General features: G+C 38.9%; 1 protein-coding gene across 8 annotated transcripts in view; it reads right to left on the bottom strand.

Annotated features, from left to right (window-relative positions):
* ARVCF (ARVCF delta catenin family member) overlaps positions 1–15,466 on the bottom strand; it is a 290,531-nt gene that overhangs the window by 170,003 nt on the left and 105,062 nt on the right. For 3 of the 8 annotated variants that reach the window (XM_080373939.1, XM_080373935.1, XM_080373938.1), the window contains 2 exons: positions 6,779–6,880; positions 2,050–2,294 (listed from right to left, as the gene is read on the bottom strand). The exons of the other annotated variants lie outside the window; for them this stretch is intronic. In XM_080373939.1, the coding sequence (XP_080230065.1) occupies positions 2,050–2,265 (216 nt within the window). In that variant the 5' untranslated portion in view covers positions 2,266–2,294; positions 6,779–6,880. The remainder of the gene's footprint in view (positions 1–2,049; positions 2,295–6,778; positions 6,881–15,466) is intronic. 8 annotated transcript variants of the gene reach the window in all.

Below are 15,466 nucleotides of genomic sequence, written 5' to 3'. Positions count from 1 at the left end.
ATTGCCTATATACTAGTTTTCTTTTTCTAAAATAGTAATAATAAAAAAGCTTAGTTTTCTTTCCCAAGATGGGAATAAGTTTGAGAGAGTATACTACAAAAAAGAACTGAGAGACTATTAACAAAGCCCTGACTATGCACACTTCCCTAACAAATCCCTTTCACAGATTCCACTTTGACAATCAAGCAACATGGGAAACTGATGCCTGGTTGTAGAGATCATTACAGATTATTTGCCATTCTCATAAAATGGAGTTAACCCTCTTTTTTCCCCAAAAATTCTACTCAGAACAAGTAGATTACGTATAATCACCTACGGAACTTTCAAATGGAAAAGCTACTACTTGACTTATTTTGTAATATTACAATAAAAGGTTGAATAGGGTGATAAGAAATCAGTCCTCACTGAAACACAGCTTCAGAGACAGTTGCATTTCACTATAGTGCATGAGCAATCCTTACAGACAGCAGTGTCTTTTGCTCTGTGTACTCTTAACAATGAAATGCAATATACAATAGTAAAGATTAAATCATTATGTATTCTGAATAAGACTCAATGTACGGCTTTCATCCTTCATTCAAACACTTTCATTAATTCTAGTAAGTCAGGCAGAAATTTGGCCCTCGGTACATTTAATGAAAATTCACATAAATAACCTTACATTAATTCTTCACTGTGCAAATTTAGCAATTTTATTTCATATACAAACTACTCTAAAAACCTCAACACAAATTATTTATGAACTGGAGTTCACCCCTCGCCCACTGGCAATGAGCTAAGTGTACACAGATTCAGTCTAGGGTCACTTACAGGGGCTGCTTCTCCATAAGAGTCACGTAGACCCCAGTAACTTAAAACTTTTTCATTAAGTTTTCTTGGAAGTGGTTAGAGCTTAAGCCATAACACTGCAAAAAACTCATGCTTCATCAGTTTTCTGGATAAGGAATTTCATTTTGGAGCTATTAATCAGGCACTTTGCGCAAAGTCATTCAGAAAAAGTGAAGGTGAACTTGTCCTTTTTCTATTAAAAAAAATACATAAGCACACATCTTCCCTCTCCCCAGCCCAGCTGCTAATCAGAGGGTAACAACCTACAGCTCCTACCAGCTACTGTCAGGCTTTTAGCCTAACCAGTGTGGGCTGCTCCTTTCACATGACATCCCATATTCAAGCATACACACACACAGAAACATGGCAGTTGTTAATAGAAAAGCTGCGCTAACTTAATATAACGTAAAATCTGCCCAAATACAGCTCATTGCAAGTACAACTGTAAAACAGCCTGGTATAACTGGGAAACAACTATTAGAATCCCCACAGCCTAGAGTTTCTGTCTGAATTGAACAATGTTTTCTCAGGAAGCAGGCCTTCACAAATGGTGCTATTGCTTCTGCATGACTTACCTTGCATGTCAGAGTGACTTGCGAGCTTAAAGTAATTTAGAGATGTAAGTAGTTTATCATTGCTCGTTGAAAGAGTTAAAAAACACATACCAAGCAAAACAGTATTTAGAAACCTAAGGCTACCACAAAGCCAGTTTGCATCATTAAAATAAAGTCTATCAGTTCAATAAACATGAGAAACAAATTATGAAGTTCCCCCTACACAAACAATAAGACATCGCAAGAGGGAAATCCCTGCTTTTCATGCTGTTCCCTCTATTCAAACTCCCAACTATTTCTAATGGAAATTTTGTTTGCTATGGAGATGATTCAGCCTTCTTTTTCAATCACCAGCACATCACCATACTTACAGCAAGTGCATAGATTTACAGGAGGGTGGGAAGATTTCTCTTTAGGGTTTAATACTCAAGGATGTATGCATTTTTAAAAGTATCTCATGAGCCCAGAGGAATTAAGAACAACTTTTAAGTCAAGGCTCTGAAGTCTGAGCTACCAAATTAATTGATGAAGCATACCAACACTGGGGTATCAGAAGATAAGCTACAGAATGAAATGCTGACGACAAACAAGATGCACCTGGCTTTCTGGAATGGGAAATTCTGGTACAGATGAACTCTAGCAACAGGTAAAATGAGCAGGCTGTTACCTGCAGTACAAGCTGCTGCCAGGCGGTTGCCAGTGGCTGACCATTGCCAATGTTGCAAATGCTCATTCGGTCTGCTGGCTGATTGGCACGCTCAAGTTGCAAGGAGACATTGCGCCGCTCTTCCTCAAGTGCACGGGTAAGCCGCTCGAAACGAGCTTCTTGCTCTTTAACAGATGCTAAAATGCTGGCAGCAGACCTGATATCATAGTCATCCATGATTGTTTTCAAATGCTCCTGCCTGTTAACTGACCAGGGCAAATGGAAAGGGTTAGGTAGAGGGGTGGGGAGGGCACAGGTCAGAGGTTAAAAATAAAAATGCACATCGTTAGTCACCCTACTAAAATACTGTTCACTCTAAGAAGCAAACTGCAGTGCTCTTTGAAGACTTCCTTTCATCCACTGATTTGATTTTAAATTAAAAGTAATTAATCCAAGGCTTCCCTGTTCAAAAAAGAAAAAAACCCTCATGCTCACCTTGGAGAGAATTTGTATGTAATTCTTTGATCTTTTTTGCTCTGACAAAGGTTTCCATCCCTCTTGCAAAGTTAATTTCACTGTACAAATAATAATGTACTTAAAAGAAATACATAAAAAAAGATATGGCTTTGGAAGGAATGAGGAACACAATCTTTCTCACTTTAAAGACAAAAATTCCAGGTGTCTAACAGCATGACAAGTTTAACATTTTTCAAGACAGGAAATTCACGGTACAAAAACCCAGTTGTGTCCATTTTTTTCCAAGCAAATGGACACCCCACACACACGCCACCCCAAGTTTAGCTGACAGTAGCTAAAAATAGGTTTCATTTTTAAATTATAAGAGTACACTGTAATATGGAAAATATTCTTAAATGCAGACAGGGCAATTGCAGTTGAAATGTGCTTGATGATTTCAGCATGGTAGCCAATGAAACAGTCCTTCATGCAGCCGTTTGCTAATAATGCAAATGAAAAAGCCAAAATCAAGCATCTTCCATAGAAAACACACAGGATTGCTTGTCTCAATGCAGGAAAAAGAACTCAGAAAGCTAGGTGGGATGTATCTTCTGCCTTATGCCTTCTCTACCAGGGTTATGAAGTATTCCATTTAAAATCCTATCTCCATCTATATGGTGCATGCAGCAAAACTGCCTACTGATTCCACAGACCTGTAATGTGAACATCATTTAAAACGAGTCCCAAGAGTATAAAATCAGCAATGTAATATAAGCTTAAATGGTGGCTTCAACAGAACCCTTTCAACTGTCTACAACTAAACTACTTAGTGCACCTCCAAGATAAACACAGAGGCAGAATTTTCCCCAGCTCCTGTAATTCCAGAATAGTTCACGTTCTGTGCTGAGAGTTAAGTCCCTAGAAATTGTCCCTTGACATGCAAATTGGGAGCAATTCTTCCTGCTGCCAGAGGTTCTTTGTTTTCCACCTATCAACAAGGATTTCCATGAGCACTGATAGTACCAAACCCTGGTTTCCTGAAGCTTTGCATTTCATCCTTCAGTGCCTTTACATGATGCACCCACTCAGCTGATGCTTTTTCCAGGACTGTTACATTTATCAGGTGTCTCTCCTGTGCTGATTCTTTGGTTACTAATGATAACCAAGTCATATAGTGTCATGTTCCCGAAAGAGGGATATTAGTAGATATTAAGCTGCATGTTTTCACAGTTTATTGGAAACTCCTAAGTAGGCCCAAGGTCTCCCTTCTTTTGTCGTATATGGTTGAAATCATCCAACAGGCCCCAAAGGCACTGGGACGGAAGTAACAGACCCAAGCCCAATGACACATAACTTGACTTCACAGCAAATAACCTGCTAGTAGCTCTGTGGTTTGCTGTTAACTCCTAGGGAGTTGCTGTTGAGGGGAATCAGGGTAATATGAAATTACATTGGAAACAGTGTAAGGAGTAACTATGCATTAGTCTTATGAAGTTTACATGTAACCATCATTTGAGCCTTTCATGTTTTCAGACCGGTAAGAAGTGACTTTTCTCATTTATGCATTGATTTCACTTCTATTGAGATTCTCAAAGAAAACCAGAAACCATCAAAGGGTTTTCCACATGTCACAAACTAGTCAAATACAGACGAGACTGTCCACTTCAGTGACCTTCCACTCTGAACCTTGTTTTGCCAGATTATTAAGAGCCTACAAACCCTTCAGAGTACATTGGTTTCTGCAAAGGAGAATCACAACCATCCAAAAGGGTAGTGTGACTCAGGGGAAGCCTGTACCACACAGGACAGGACCACGTGACTCACCTGCTGCCTCTCCGCATGATTTAGCCCTGGCACAGCTGCACATAAACACAGCCAGACTTTCTGGACCTACGCTGGCTGATGGGCAGCCAACTTGCAGGCTTCTGCGCTTCCCTGCTTTGCACAGATGGAGACAGCTCTGTTTGTTGTCTTTCCTGCCAGGAGCGCAGACACGCTCACAGACTCCTTAGAGGGAGTGTGAAAGAAGTGGGACTTCACAGACCCAGGCACTAGTCATATTTTGGGAAAAACACGCATGGGGGTTGGGGTGGGGGGCATTTCTAACTATATATTCTTTTAAGACAGCTACCTGGTTACCAATTATCACTGCCCTTATGCTAGAGCAGAGGAATAGTCTGACTGACACACAGATCCAAATACACCTCAGACAAGGGGATGCTCCAGGGCCAAGAGAAAAAGAGTCTGGACGGGTCAGGGATTAATGCATGGAGACAGTCTCGTTAGAGGTGCTGCAGAAAAACTCAAGCTTGCTCAGTCACTCCCCGCAGGGGCCCATCCTTCAGGCAATTCACTGTCTGTAGCTAAAACAAGCTCTGTCTCACATGTGACTATGATATGACATAGCTGTTATCTTTTGGGGGCCCAAGAGGCTGGTTACTTCTATGGCCTAATTTCAAAAAGTGAATCAAGTGGGGACGTAGGAAGATGAAAAAATGTGAACTACAGCAACTATATTTAAAAGAAACAGGTTCCATTTAGAATATATAATGTAAGTTTCTAAGGAAAAACATTACCAACAGCACATGAAAAATTGAGAAGCACCTCCTCTAATACAGATTCTGAAGCAGTAACAGCTTTAATAATAAAAGTCACAGTTGATGACTGAGCTGGTATATAACTTTCAAGTCACATTCTGAGAATGTGACAAAGATCCCATTCAGAAAATCCTTAATGAGCTATAAGCCCTTGATGCCACACATGAGAGAACCTAGAAAATTTGGGTTCTATAAATGGTACAAATCTCTAGAGAGCTACAGAGATCTCCCTGCAGAAAATATGTTAACCTCCTTACAACCATAAATATTGTGCTTCTTTTCTCTGTGCAAAGAGAAACACAGGCAGAATATAAACTGTATAAATTTTCAGATGTACAATTAGTGACCATAAAAATCCTAATTGCTATGCAGAAACAGCAGCAGGACCAATAACTGCCTTTTAAGAACTGTTGGACAAAGACAGACTTCTGCATTTCAGATGTATTATTAGCAGATAAATACTTGCTTGCTGTTGATTGCACTCCCAATTATTTATCCAGGGTTTCAACAATTTACATTATCAGCAGTCTAGACTAGAGGAGAAAAATAGAAGTACTGACTCATGAGTTAGTTACTCAGGGTGCCACTTGCAATTTACTAGCATTTGTAAAGAAAGTGGGTATAAATAAATGAAAATATAAGATCTATAGCAGCCAGGTAAAGATTATTCCTTAGGTTGCACTTCTAAACACAGCAAACACTTGCCTAGAAAGTGTCAAAGGCTACGCTGACAGCAGCAATCTTTCTCCTGCCTACGTGACTCTAAATATATTAGTGTTGCATTAGAATTAGAGCAAAGTAAGAGGATCTGTTTCTTCTGACTGTTCCTATGAAGAACCAGTGCATCAAAAGGCTTCCTAGAAGTCAATACAGCTTAAGTGCTCAATGGGGATGAAAACCACCCTGTGCAAAGAGCTGAAAAGGGGGTCCTACTCACTATGAATACCCTAGCTCGTGCCCAAGTTTAAAGTGTCTTGGAAACATCGATGTGCCTAGGGTCACTTGGTACTCTGCAAAAAGTGAGGTAACTGTGCACTAATTTTGCTAATGTAGGATGTAGCTGATAGTCAAGAGTTTTTAAAGAGCCCTTGAGCTTAAGAGGGGTCAAGTTCTGTGAGATCTGGGCACCTAAATCCTAACAGTCATGGAAAGCCTCAAATCCCCTGCACTTTTCAGAGTATTCTGCCTGCCTAAGGCAATCAGGCACTTCAGTGAGCTGCATTTGAAGACAGCAGTGTCCACAAGCCAGCTACAGAACACATTACAGAGACTTCTCTCAGTGGGAGGGGAAACGGTTCTCAGGGCACACAGGAGATTTCTGAGGTCTAGCAGTCTGAATACTGAACACAGCTGTCCCACTATTGGTCTATCCCAGCCCAGTTCAAGTCTACTAGGTCCTGCTGACAAGATGGTACTATGATGAGCAACAAGAAGCTTGTACATACAGCAGATCAGCAGCTGTAGCAGCAAACATGAGGGCCTGTGAGCATGCACAAAAAGTAGCTATGTTCTTCTACAGGGAAGAAAACCATCAGAATAAAAGCAAAAATGGGGCTTAAATAATCTATGGAACTGAAGTGTAATGCATGCTAATTTTATTTTCACCCTGAAGTGCCACAAGAGATGAGTAGCATAAAATGACTGTTATCCCCCATGCAATATTGGAAAGCATGCAGAGAACACCAAGCAGTACACACCTCGTGGATCAGTGGGGTCTGAATGTTAGAGCTGCCGTGACATCACCCGCTAAGACTAGAAAAGTATAGACAAAGCAGGAGAGCAGCCTCAAGCAGAACCAGCTGCAAGAGAGAGGAAAGAGAAGACAGTTAGTTAATAAGGTATTGCAGCCTCTTCTGTACACAGTCATCTCCCAGGTTTTCCTCACTATGTTGTAAAAAATTATTCATTATACTGTTTCTCTCCTAACTTGGAAGAAAAAGAAACAATATTCAGAGAAGCCAATCCTGAAACTCCTAAGGAAAAAAAAACACACCCACAACTGGTTAATATGATTTATAATCAGTTATCAATACTTGCATATTCCTGCAAGACTTGGTGTTCATGTCTTAAATCAGGGAAAACTCTGGACTGGAATGAGCATTTTTAGTATTATAAAACTGGATATTGTAGCCAAACATTTTAAAACACAGAAACCTAACATGATGCTCTCAGAAATCAGAGTAAGTATTTAGGCATGCAACTTTAAGCCCTGTGTCTGATGTATAAGCCCCCAAATGGCTTAAGATCATTTCATAGATACCTGTTAAAAGAGGATACATTCATTTCTAAAAAATTCACACTACACGATAGCTTACAGCCACTTCATTTGTTCCACCTGTCCGTAAACTAATCCTATATGAAACCCAAGTGAAAGTAGGTTTTGGGATTATTATGTCATCTGTTTAGCTCTGTAAATCTCTAATCAGTTTTGTCTTAAAATATTCAGCACCAAAACTTCTCTGGGTCAGTGACTGCAAATTTAGTACCTGTTTTTGCCAGAGAACATACAGAACAGAATCCCTTTCACAAAGGTATGGTTCTGTGAAGCAGTATATCCAGTTTTAAGCTACTACCACATAAAAAATACTGTAACCACATGACATGAAATGTGGAGCCAGTACAAACTCACTTTGCTGGTTCAAATGTTTTAGAACGTTTTCAGAAAGTAATTTTGCCCCAGCAGATTGTGTGCTTGACCAGGTACTGTCTGCCTTCCTGAAGCCAGCATAAACACGATTTCTTGTGTTTCAGCCAAATTACCAGAAATACGATCCTTTTGTTGCATGGATCCAATCTCAAAGGCCATGGAACCATCATGCCAGAAAACTTGTTTTCCTTAAACTAACAGAAGTAAATTCTATGCTCAAAACTTACCCAATATAACAAAACCGTGTAAAGATATGCTCAAAGAAGAAAGTCAGGAGGCAGAATAAGAGAAAGACTCAAGTAAATGACCAGAGGGAATAAATTAAGCATAATTCAGCACACAGACAAGAGAGCGACACTTTGGAAAACAAAATAAAATAAATATATATTGCACACAACAAATTCCAAATAAATTCTTTCTCAGACCTTAAGGTGAAATCTGTCTTGAGCCTGCCTCCTCTTGTGCTGCTCTGGTTGACTGAGTTCTAATTTGACACCTACGTGACAATCTCTACCAATGAATATCAATGAGGAATCCACAAAGCAAGCTATTTCAATATAGTTCTCTCATAGGCACAGGCAGACATACTGTGTTGGTGTCAAAAGAAACAAACAAAACCAAAGCTGGTCAGGGTTTTTTTGTTGCTTTGGACAGAAGCAGTCTGTGAAACAGGCTTAAACTAGTGAAGGAACAAGGGCAGCGGAAATGTTAAGAGGAAAACTCCTTCAGAAGGAACTTCAGATCTTAAGGACGTAGCAATGAACACCGCTGCTCACCAGTTCTGTTACTGCATAAGAAACGTCAATGTGGAATATTTGAGGTTTTACATCAGTAGGAAATTTGATCCGATTATCCAGCAGGAATCATTTTGAAGAAATAAGTAAATTCTGCAAATATATTTTCAGAATATTGTACTACAATCTGGGTTTGGCAAAACCAACAAAAGAATCCAGACACAAACACATCTTCTAACATGCAATACGGTTCCAACACATCACTGATTACAGATCTGGCTCTGGTCAGTAGCACCAAAGCATCGCTGATCTTTTCATAATGGTTCCCAGTCCATTTAAAAAACTAATACTTAAATTAACCTCTTAGTTAAAGGCACTGAAATTATACTGTATTACCTTACAAAAGATACCGTTCTCAGCAAAAAAGAATACACAATTTTCTTACATCTAATCCTATCTCTCTTGTGGATTAATCAGTGCATGTTTAAATGACACCAGGCATCTTTCGACAGCTTCCCTTTGATAATGATTCCTCACTTCAGCAGTTTGCTACAAGGAATTTTTCAGGTCTTCCTTCCAAAATTTCATGCAGTGTTTTCAGGGCTTGGTGATACAGTGTGCCTACATAGCTTTAATTATACTGTAGCTCTGTTTCCCTAATAAAATACATTTCAATTGCTATATTGTATTCCCAAATGGAAAGGAAAATAAATTAGAGCAATATAGAACACCTTTCTAGCAACTGCATATGTATAATAGCATAAATAATTCAGTAATGCATTAAACTTCAAATTGAAATTTTTGCAAGAGCAATTTTTTAAGTAAATGTTTTAGACTATGATTACTTTTACCCAACATAAAAATTTCCATTTCTCCTTGAAATTTATCATTTATAGACCAGGACAGCATAACAGCACATTTCTGAAGCAGAGTTCTTGCTCTCTAGGACCTAAGAACTTGTCTACACTGAGTAAGCTGAACTCTTCTGTCACAGAGCACTCGTTATGCCACACGTCCTTCAAAGATCAGTGTTTGAGTTAATTAGGCATAAAACAGTACAGTGAAGTGGTATCACGTTACCTCACACCTAACTAAGTGTCCACACTAAGGTTTAATGGGGTATGTGATAGTCTATAAGTTCACACTGTGCACTGTAAATTTTCTGTGTAAACAAACATTCCCCATTTATTTTCAAGTAAGTGTCTGGGTGGAATAGGTCTTTAAAAAATCTTGAAAATATCAAAAGACTGAACAACATAGAGATGGCTGAATTTTGACTTTAGTATGTGTCTGCTGGACTTGAACATGACAGTTAGAATCCCTTGCTATTGTTCTATCTTAGTAAGTGCTAATTTTGTCAACTCAGCCATGTCCATGAAAATATTAGCATCATAAATACTTCATTCCCTACATAAAGGGAATCACTGTTTTGCACAACTTAATTCCTATTTATCTACTTTAGCTAGGTAGCATTTGGAGGACAGCACTTGCCCCTGCCCCTGCTTCACCTCCCTCCCCATATCAAGAAACCAAGTTTGAATTACCCAGCTGAGCTGAATGATGTACACAAATCTCATGGGAAAAATTCAGAATTATTTGATGATTTCAGCAATTCCATTTGCTTAATACTGTATATTATAATGAACAGGCCTATGTTTACATATCCCCAGAAACTTCTATACATTATAGTTTTTTGTTTTCTATAGACATACAATTCAACCTCACTGTTAAAGCTAGAATGAACAAGATATACTTTGCTATCTCTTTTGGAATATGAATAGTAAGTCTGCTGCTTCTTAGACCTCTGACACCTTTTCTTCTGCCTTGGAACTTTCCAAACATGACTGCTACAACCTTGATTAGTTCATAGGCCAATCAGTTTAACACTGTAGAACACATGTCACTGCATCCTAAAGCTGCTGCATGTCATTGATTTTTCAAAGGTCTCCCCCACTGAAATCAATAAGGAGTTCTACTTAAAAATGGATTGCACTTTGTGGTCCCTTTCTGATTCATGTATATTCAGGTTCCAAGTATTCTCATCGCTGCTTTTAGCAGTAGCTACTATATGTACCCAGCTTCACCACTTCCTCTGACCCCAATCTGATTCCCACTGCCATCGATAGATGCTTTAGCCACTGTGCTTCCGCTGCGAGTGGAAACAATTTGTGCAAACTTCTAGTGAGTAGAAAATTCTACTATAGCCATTTTACTAGAATACTGTCTTCCAAGCAGCTAGGAAAAAAAACCCTCAAGCCGTTTATGCAACTGCTAGATATTATTAGGCATTAAATCAACTATCAAGGCAGTGTTGCCTGCTTAGGGTTGCGTGGAAAGGCTGGATCTGATCTCACTGACAACAGAAATACTTTGCTACTGTAGAGGCTACCTTGCAAGCACAGCCACCAAAAAATCAATATGTCTATTCTTAGAACAGGGCTATTTCAATGGGAAAGAGAAAAGGATAAAGATCAAAAGCAGCATCGTTCATAACTTCACTCCCTAGTTCTTCCCCTAGTATTTTAAAGCTTGTTTTCATTAATACGCAATCCAATTTGACCACAAATAAGCCAATCACATAAACTGTTATAACTTTATGCAATTACTTCCAAAGAATACTTAAAAGATTTCACTAATTTTTCTTGGCTTCTAGGTGTTTTGAGTTTTGCTAAAAGGGCTTCCATTTTAAGAGAACAGCTACTAACAGGAACGTAGTCTCAAAATGTCTGTACGTGGGGAACTACAGCTGAGAACAGCCATATATTTACAAGCATTAAATCTCCATTTCACAAAATGCAGGAGCAAGAGAGTCAGTGGGTAGGCAGCAATTTCCATAGCCAGACTGGTTTCTGATTGGCAAAATGGAATAACCGAAATATTACAGGAAGGCTGGAAAATCCTGCAGATGGTCATAATAATTCTTTCATAAAAGATACCATTGTGCTATCTTCTAACAGATAAAATAAATAACAAAATGGCAAACAAAGATCAGGTCAGCTATGCAGTTAGAACAGCTGCCTGCGACATCTATTCCAAATGCTAAAACAACAGCATCAGTAGACAGTGTATTTAACTAACAGCCATTAGTTAGAAAATCATCATTCCACCACACAGTTTGAGAGGGAAAAAATCCAACTATGACCCCACAGAACAGTGAGTGTTTAAGCTCAGCAACAGATGTGTCTGATGACTTGCTCCAACCATAAGGAGTTAATTGATGTTATAAATAGTACTCTGCAAACAAAAAAACCATCCCCAAACCCCACCCCACTTAATTCTTGGATCCAAAGCACACAGTCTAGTTTTGCTTATCAGTAAAACTATTTTCCTTTAAAGAAGTGGGGTTGGGTGTTTTACATGTAGATTAACACAGAGAGATAATTTGATTTCAGGCTATTGAGAGATTTCCTTCCTTTTATGTTTCAGAAGAACAGGGCTGCATGCAGCTAAATGAGATCCGTAGATTACAGTAGAAGAAAGGCTAATAAAACTGCATAGCTACATTCCTGGGTAATAACAAATGTTTTTTAATTCTGGGGCTCCAGTCTCAGGGTTTATGAGGGTATTTCCAATTACTACTCTTAAGACTAATACAAAGACATGCATCAAAAGGAAATAGATCTTTTAACTCATCTGAATCAAATACTTACTATCTCCCATAGCATTTTTTGTCAATAAAAACCCTGGCATTGCCAGGGGAAAAAAAATAATTTTTTAAAAAAAATCACAGTTCTGAAGTGTTCAGAGCAAGCATCTTCCGTTTGGTTTTCTTACTGCTTTCAGGAAAAAAAACCAAAACCACAACCACAACCTCTCTCCTCTTTTTCTAAATTTGTGTCACATGTAACTCTCAGTGTCATATCTAGTGGGTTGTGTGGCTGCTTTATTGCTTTGTCAAGGAACTGAAAACATTATTATAAACAGGAAAGAAAAAATGTCAATATTCATGTTCAATTCTTGAAGCTACTAAATCAAATCAATTTTATTAGCTGCTTACCAACCAATCCTACTGCATTACTCTCCCATATTTCAACCCCTCTCATTAAAAACAATCAGATTTTGACCTTACACTGCTTTAAACCAGGAACAGTATCAGTGAAGAGATTAAAGCAATACAAAAAGAGAGAAGAAACAAAATGAGGCACACTAGCTCTAATTCTCTCCAGTAACATCTGTCTCTTTCTAAATCAAGTATTTTTTTCACCAAGCTAAATTTGGAAGCCTGAGGCACTAAGCAAACCTACTCCATTAGACCAAAACCATAGTATCTGCTTTCTGCAATTGTACGTGGAGATTCAAAGATGGCAGTGATACACTCATCACTGTTTCAGCATCTGTAAATTTAAAATGCAATCCAAGTTCATTATACCCTTGTAAGTTTAGGATGCAATCCAAGTTTGCTGATTAACACCACAGCTTTTTAGTGTTACAAGGCAAACATGCATTTGAGAACTAATAAATCATACCTGAAGAAAATAAAAGTATTTAGCTCATCTGATGTCTCAAATAATCATCCGGTTCATGCATAAACATATAAAGGCCGGAAAAACAGATACATTTCAATGACAGTGTCAGAGAGACTCATCATTCCAGCACACAGCATCTCTCAACAGAGCACTCTCTGTGACACACTGTAAAAACGTCCTGCTGCAAAGCCCTGCTGCCTGTTTCAGGGGCAGTACCAATGTCACAAGAACTGCCAATTTGACTTCTCTGTTTTCAGGTGCAAGACATTGCTGAATCTTCAAAGCAGAAATCTTTATGACTCAGAAGCACTTTCTACTCTATTAGCCAAGGACATTGGCTTCTTTAGAGTTAAACTGACAGTCAAAATAGCCTTCAGAGAATAATGTTCAGGACATGTCTCATTCATATCATTGGATAAATCAAGATGCCATAGTAGGCCCGTTGATTAGTCCAGACTCAAGCATTCTTTACTCACTTAGATTTTCGCTTGCATGAAACAGAAATGCAGTGCTGTGCTTAGTCAGTGAAGTGTTATGTTCATACATTTACCAAAAATTATTTTTATTACATCACCGCAAGTAGCAATTTTCACAACTAAGGTTCATATCTTTACTATAAGAGCTTTCTATTCATTGGCTTGTAGCTCTATCAAAATTTAAACATTTGGGCTGAAGTTTTCCCCTGTAGATCTTTCCCTCAGGCTGAATTTCTCTTTTAGGAAAACTTCAGCTAGAATAATTTGACTGTTTTTCATATCAGTTAGGGAAATTTTTGTGCAAGTTTCTTCCATAAGCGGCTCTGAAGACGCAGTCAAGCAGCTTGCTATCAGTCAGCAACCCTACAGCTGCCAGCACAGCACAGGGACACCGCGTCCCCCTTCAGCTCTGTATGCAGCTAAGAGGGTGGTGGAGATCACCACAGCCTTGGAACTGCCAGCTTACCAGCAGCCACAGTGAACCTCCAGGGAATACACCTCCCACCCATACCCCTCTTTCCCTGCTTATGAAACCTGTTCTCTATTTGACCTTATCATAAGCCTCCATTTCCACTGGACAACTAAACTACATCCACATTTGAGCTACATCTTCCATGCTGAGGTTGACCCTGATCTGAAAATCAGTAGGAACTGGGGAAAGTACTGGGTTTAGGGGGTCACCATCAATCATCTTTTGGACAGCGCATTTGCTTCCAGATAGCTACAGTTAGACGCTGATCTCATCTCTTCCAAGGCTATTCTACTTCTGTATCTTCAAATACATCTTAATGCTTTTTTGTAGCTTTTATCACCCATCAATAATATTTCTTCTTTCCAGGAATGCACTTATCACTACTCCCTAATTATAGCTATTTGGAACCAGAAATATTTCTTCCAGATCAGTGAAGATCTGCTCCAAGAACCAACTTTCTATTCAAACATCCCTTTTAAATAACCATTCTGCTGATAACTGTGCTGGGTGGGAAAAACAATAATTTTGCTTTAACTGTCTAGCCACTTCAAATGTTTAAAATGAATTCCCGCTATTGTATCATAATGAAAATCCTGCACTGTATAAATAGGAATGTATTCCAGCTATAATAAACACTATATAAGTAACAGAGGTAAGCAGCAAACAATTTGGACAGTAAATACAATGTAAACTCTGTTGAGAATCCTTCTTACAAACAGCTTTGAAACTTTAAATGCCCTATATACACTTTCAGTTTTGACATATATAAAAGTGACAATGTTTAATCTAAAAATAACCAAATGAAAATGGAAACTTCATAAAACTCAGTAACATGATACTTGCTATGCAAAGGATTACTGTCAAAAAACACTTGACTAAAATTCATTGTAAGACACCTACACTGAGAAAAATAAAGCGTTACACAGAAGGGAGCAGTATTTCAGGAAAACAGAGTACTTTAATATTTAATCCCATTATTCACCACCAAGCCCCGAAATTTAAAACAGACACACCGAAGTACTGAGGTGAATTCACAGCAGCTGAAAATGTTTGTGGTCATTCTCTAAGCAACCAGAGGATTGGTCTTTTCATCTCAAGAAAGGCTAAGACACCGTCGGCAGGGACAGAATGGCGAGAGGAAGACACATCTTAAGAGTACGACCCTTAATGCAGAAAAATGTGGGATGCAAGACATAACCATAGCCTTTAATCTAGCTTGTTTAGGTACAGAAAAACCTTAGGAAAACACGAACACAAGTTGAGAACAGGATGGGAAGTGAATGCTTAAGAGTCCACCTCCTATAAATGTGGCCATAGGAAGAAGTCACACAGGAAGGGACATGCCCTGCTCTGTCAGGGGTAAAATGAAACTCGATGAGGATTTCCATGGTAGAAGGAGGAAAAGGATATGGATTGGAGATGGTGTGAAGTCACGAAAGAGAAATTGTCATTCCCGTTTTCCTCAGCTAGCACCTGGATTTTACCCTCACTGATACCTCAGCTTACGCAATACATTATTACAGAGGTCACTCTCCCCCTTCCACAGTTCTAAGATTTATCATGGGTATTTCCTTCTTTCTGCCCCTCAAC

The sequence above is a fragment of the Falco punctatus genome (assembly GCF_963210335.1).
Source record: "Falco punctatus genome assembly, chromosome: 1".
Lineage (NCBI taxonomy): Eukaryota > Metazoa > Chordata > Aves > Falconiformes > Falconidae > Falco > Falco punctatus.
The sequence above is the reverse complement of the archived record's forward strand: the minus strand, read 5'-3'. Positions and strand labels throughout refer to the sequence as shown.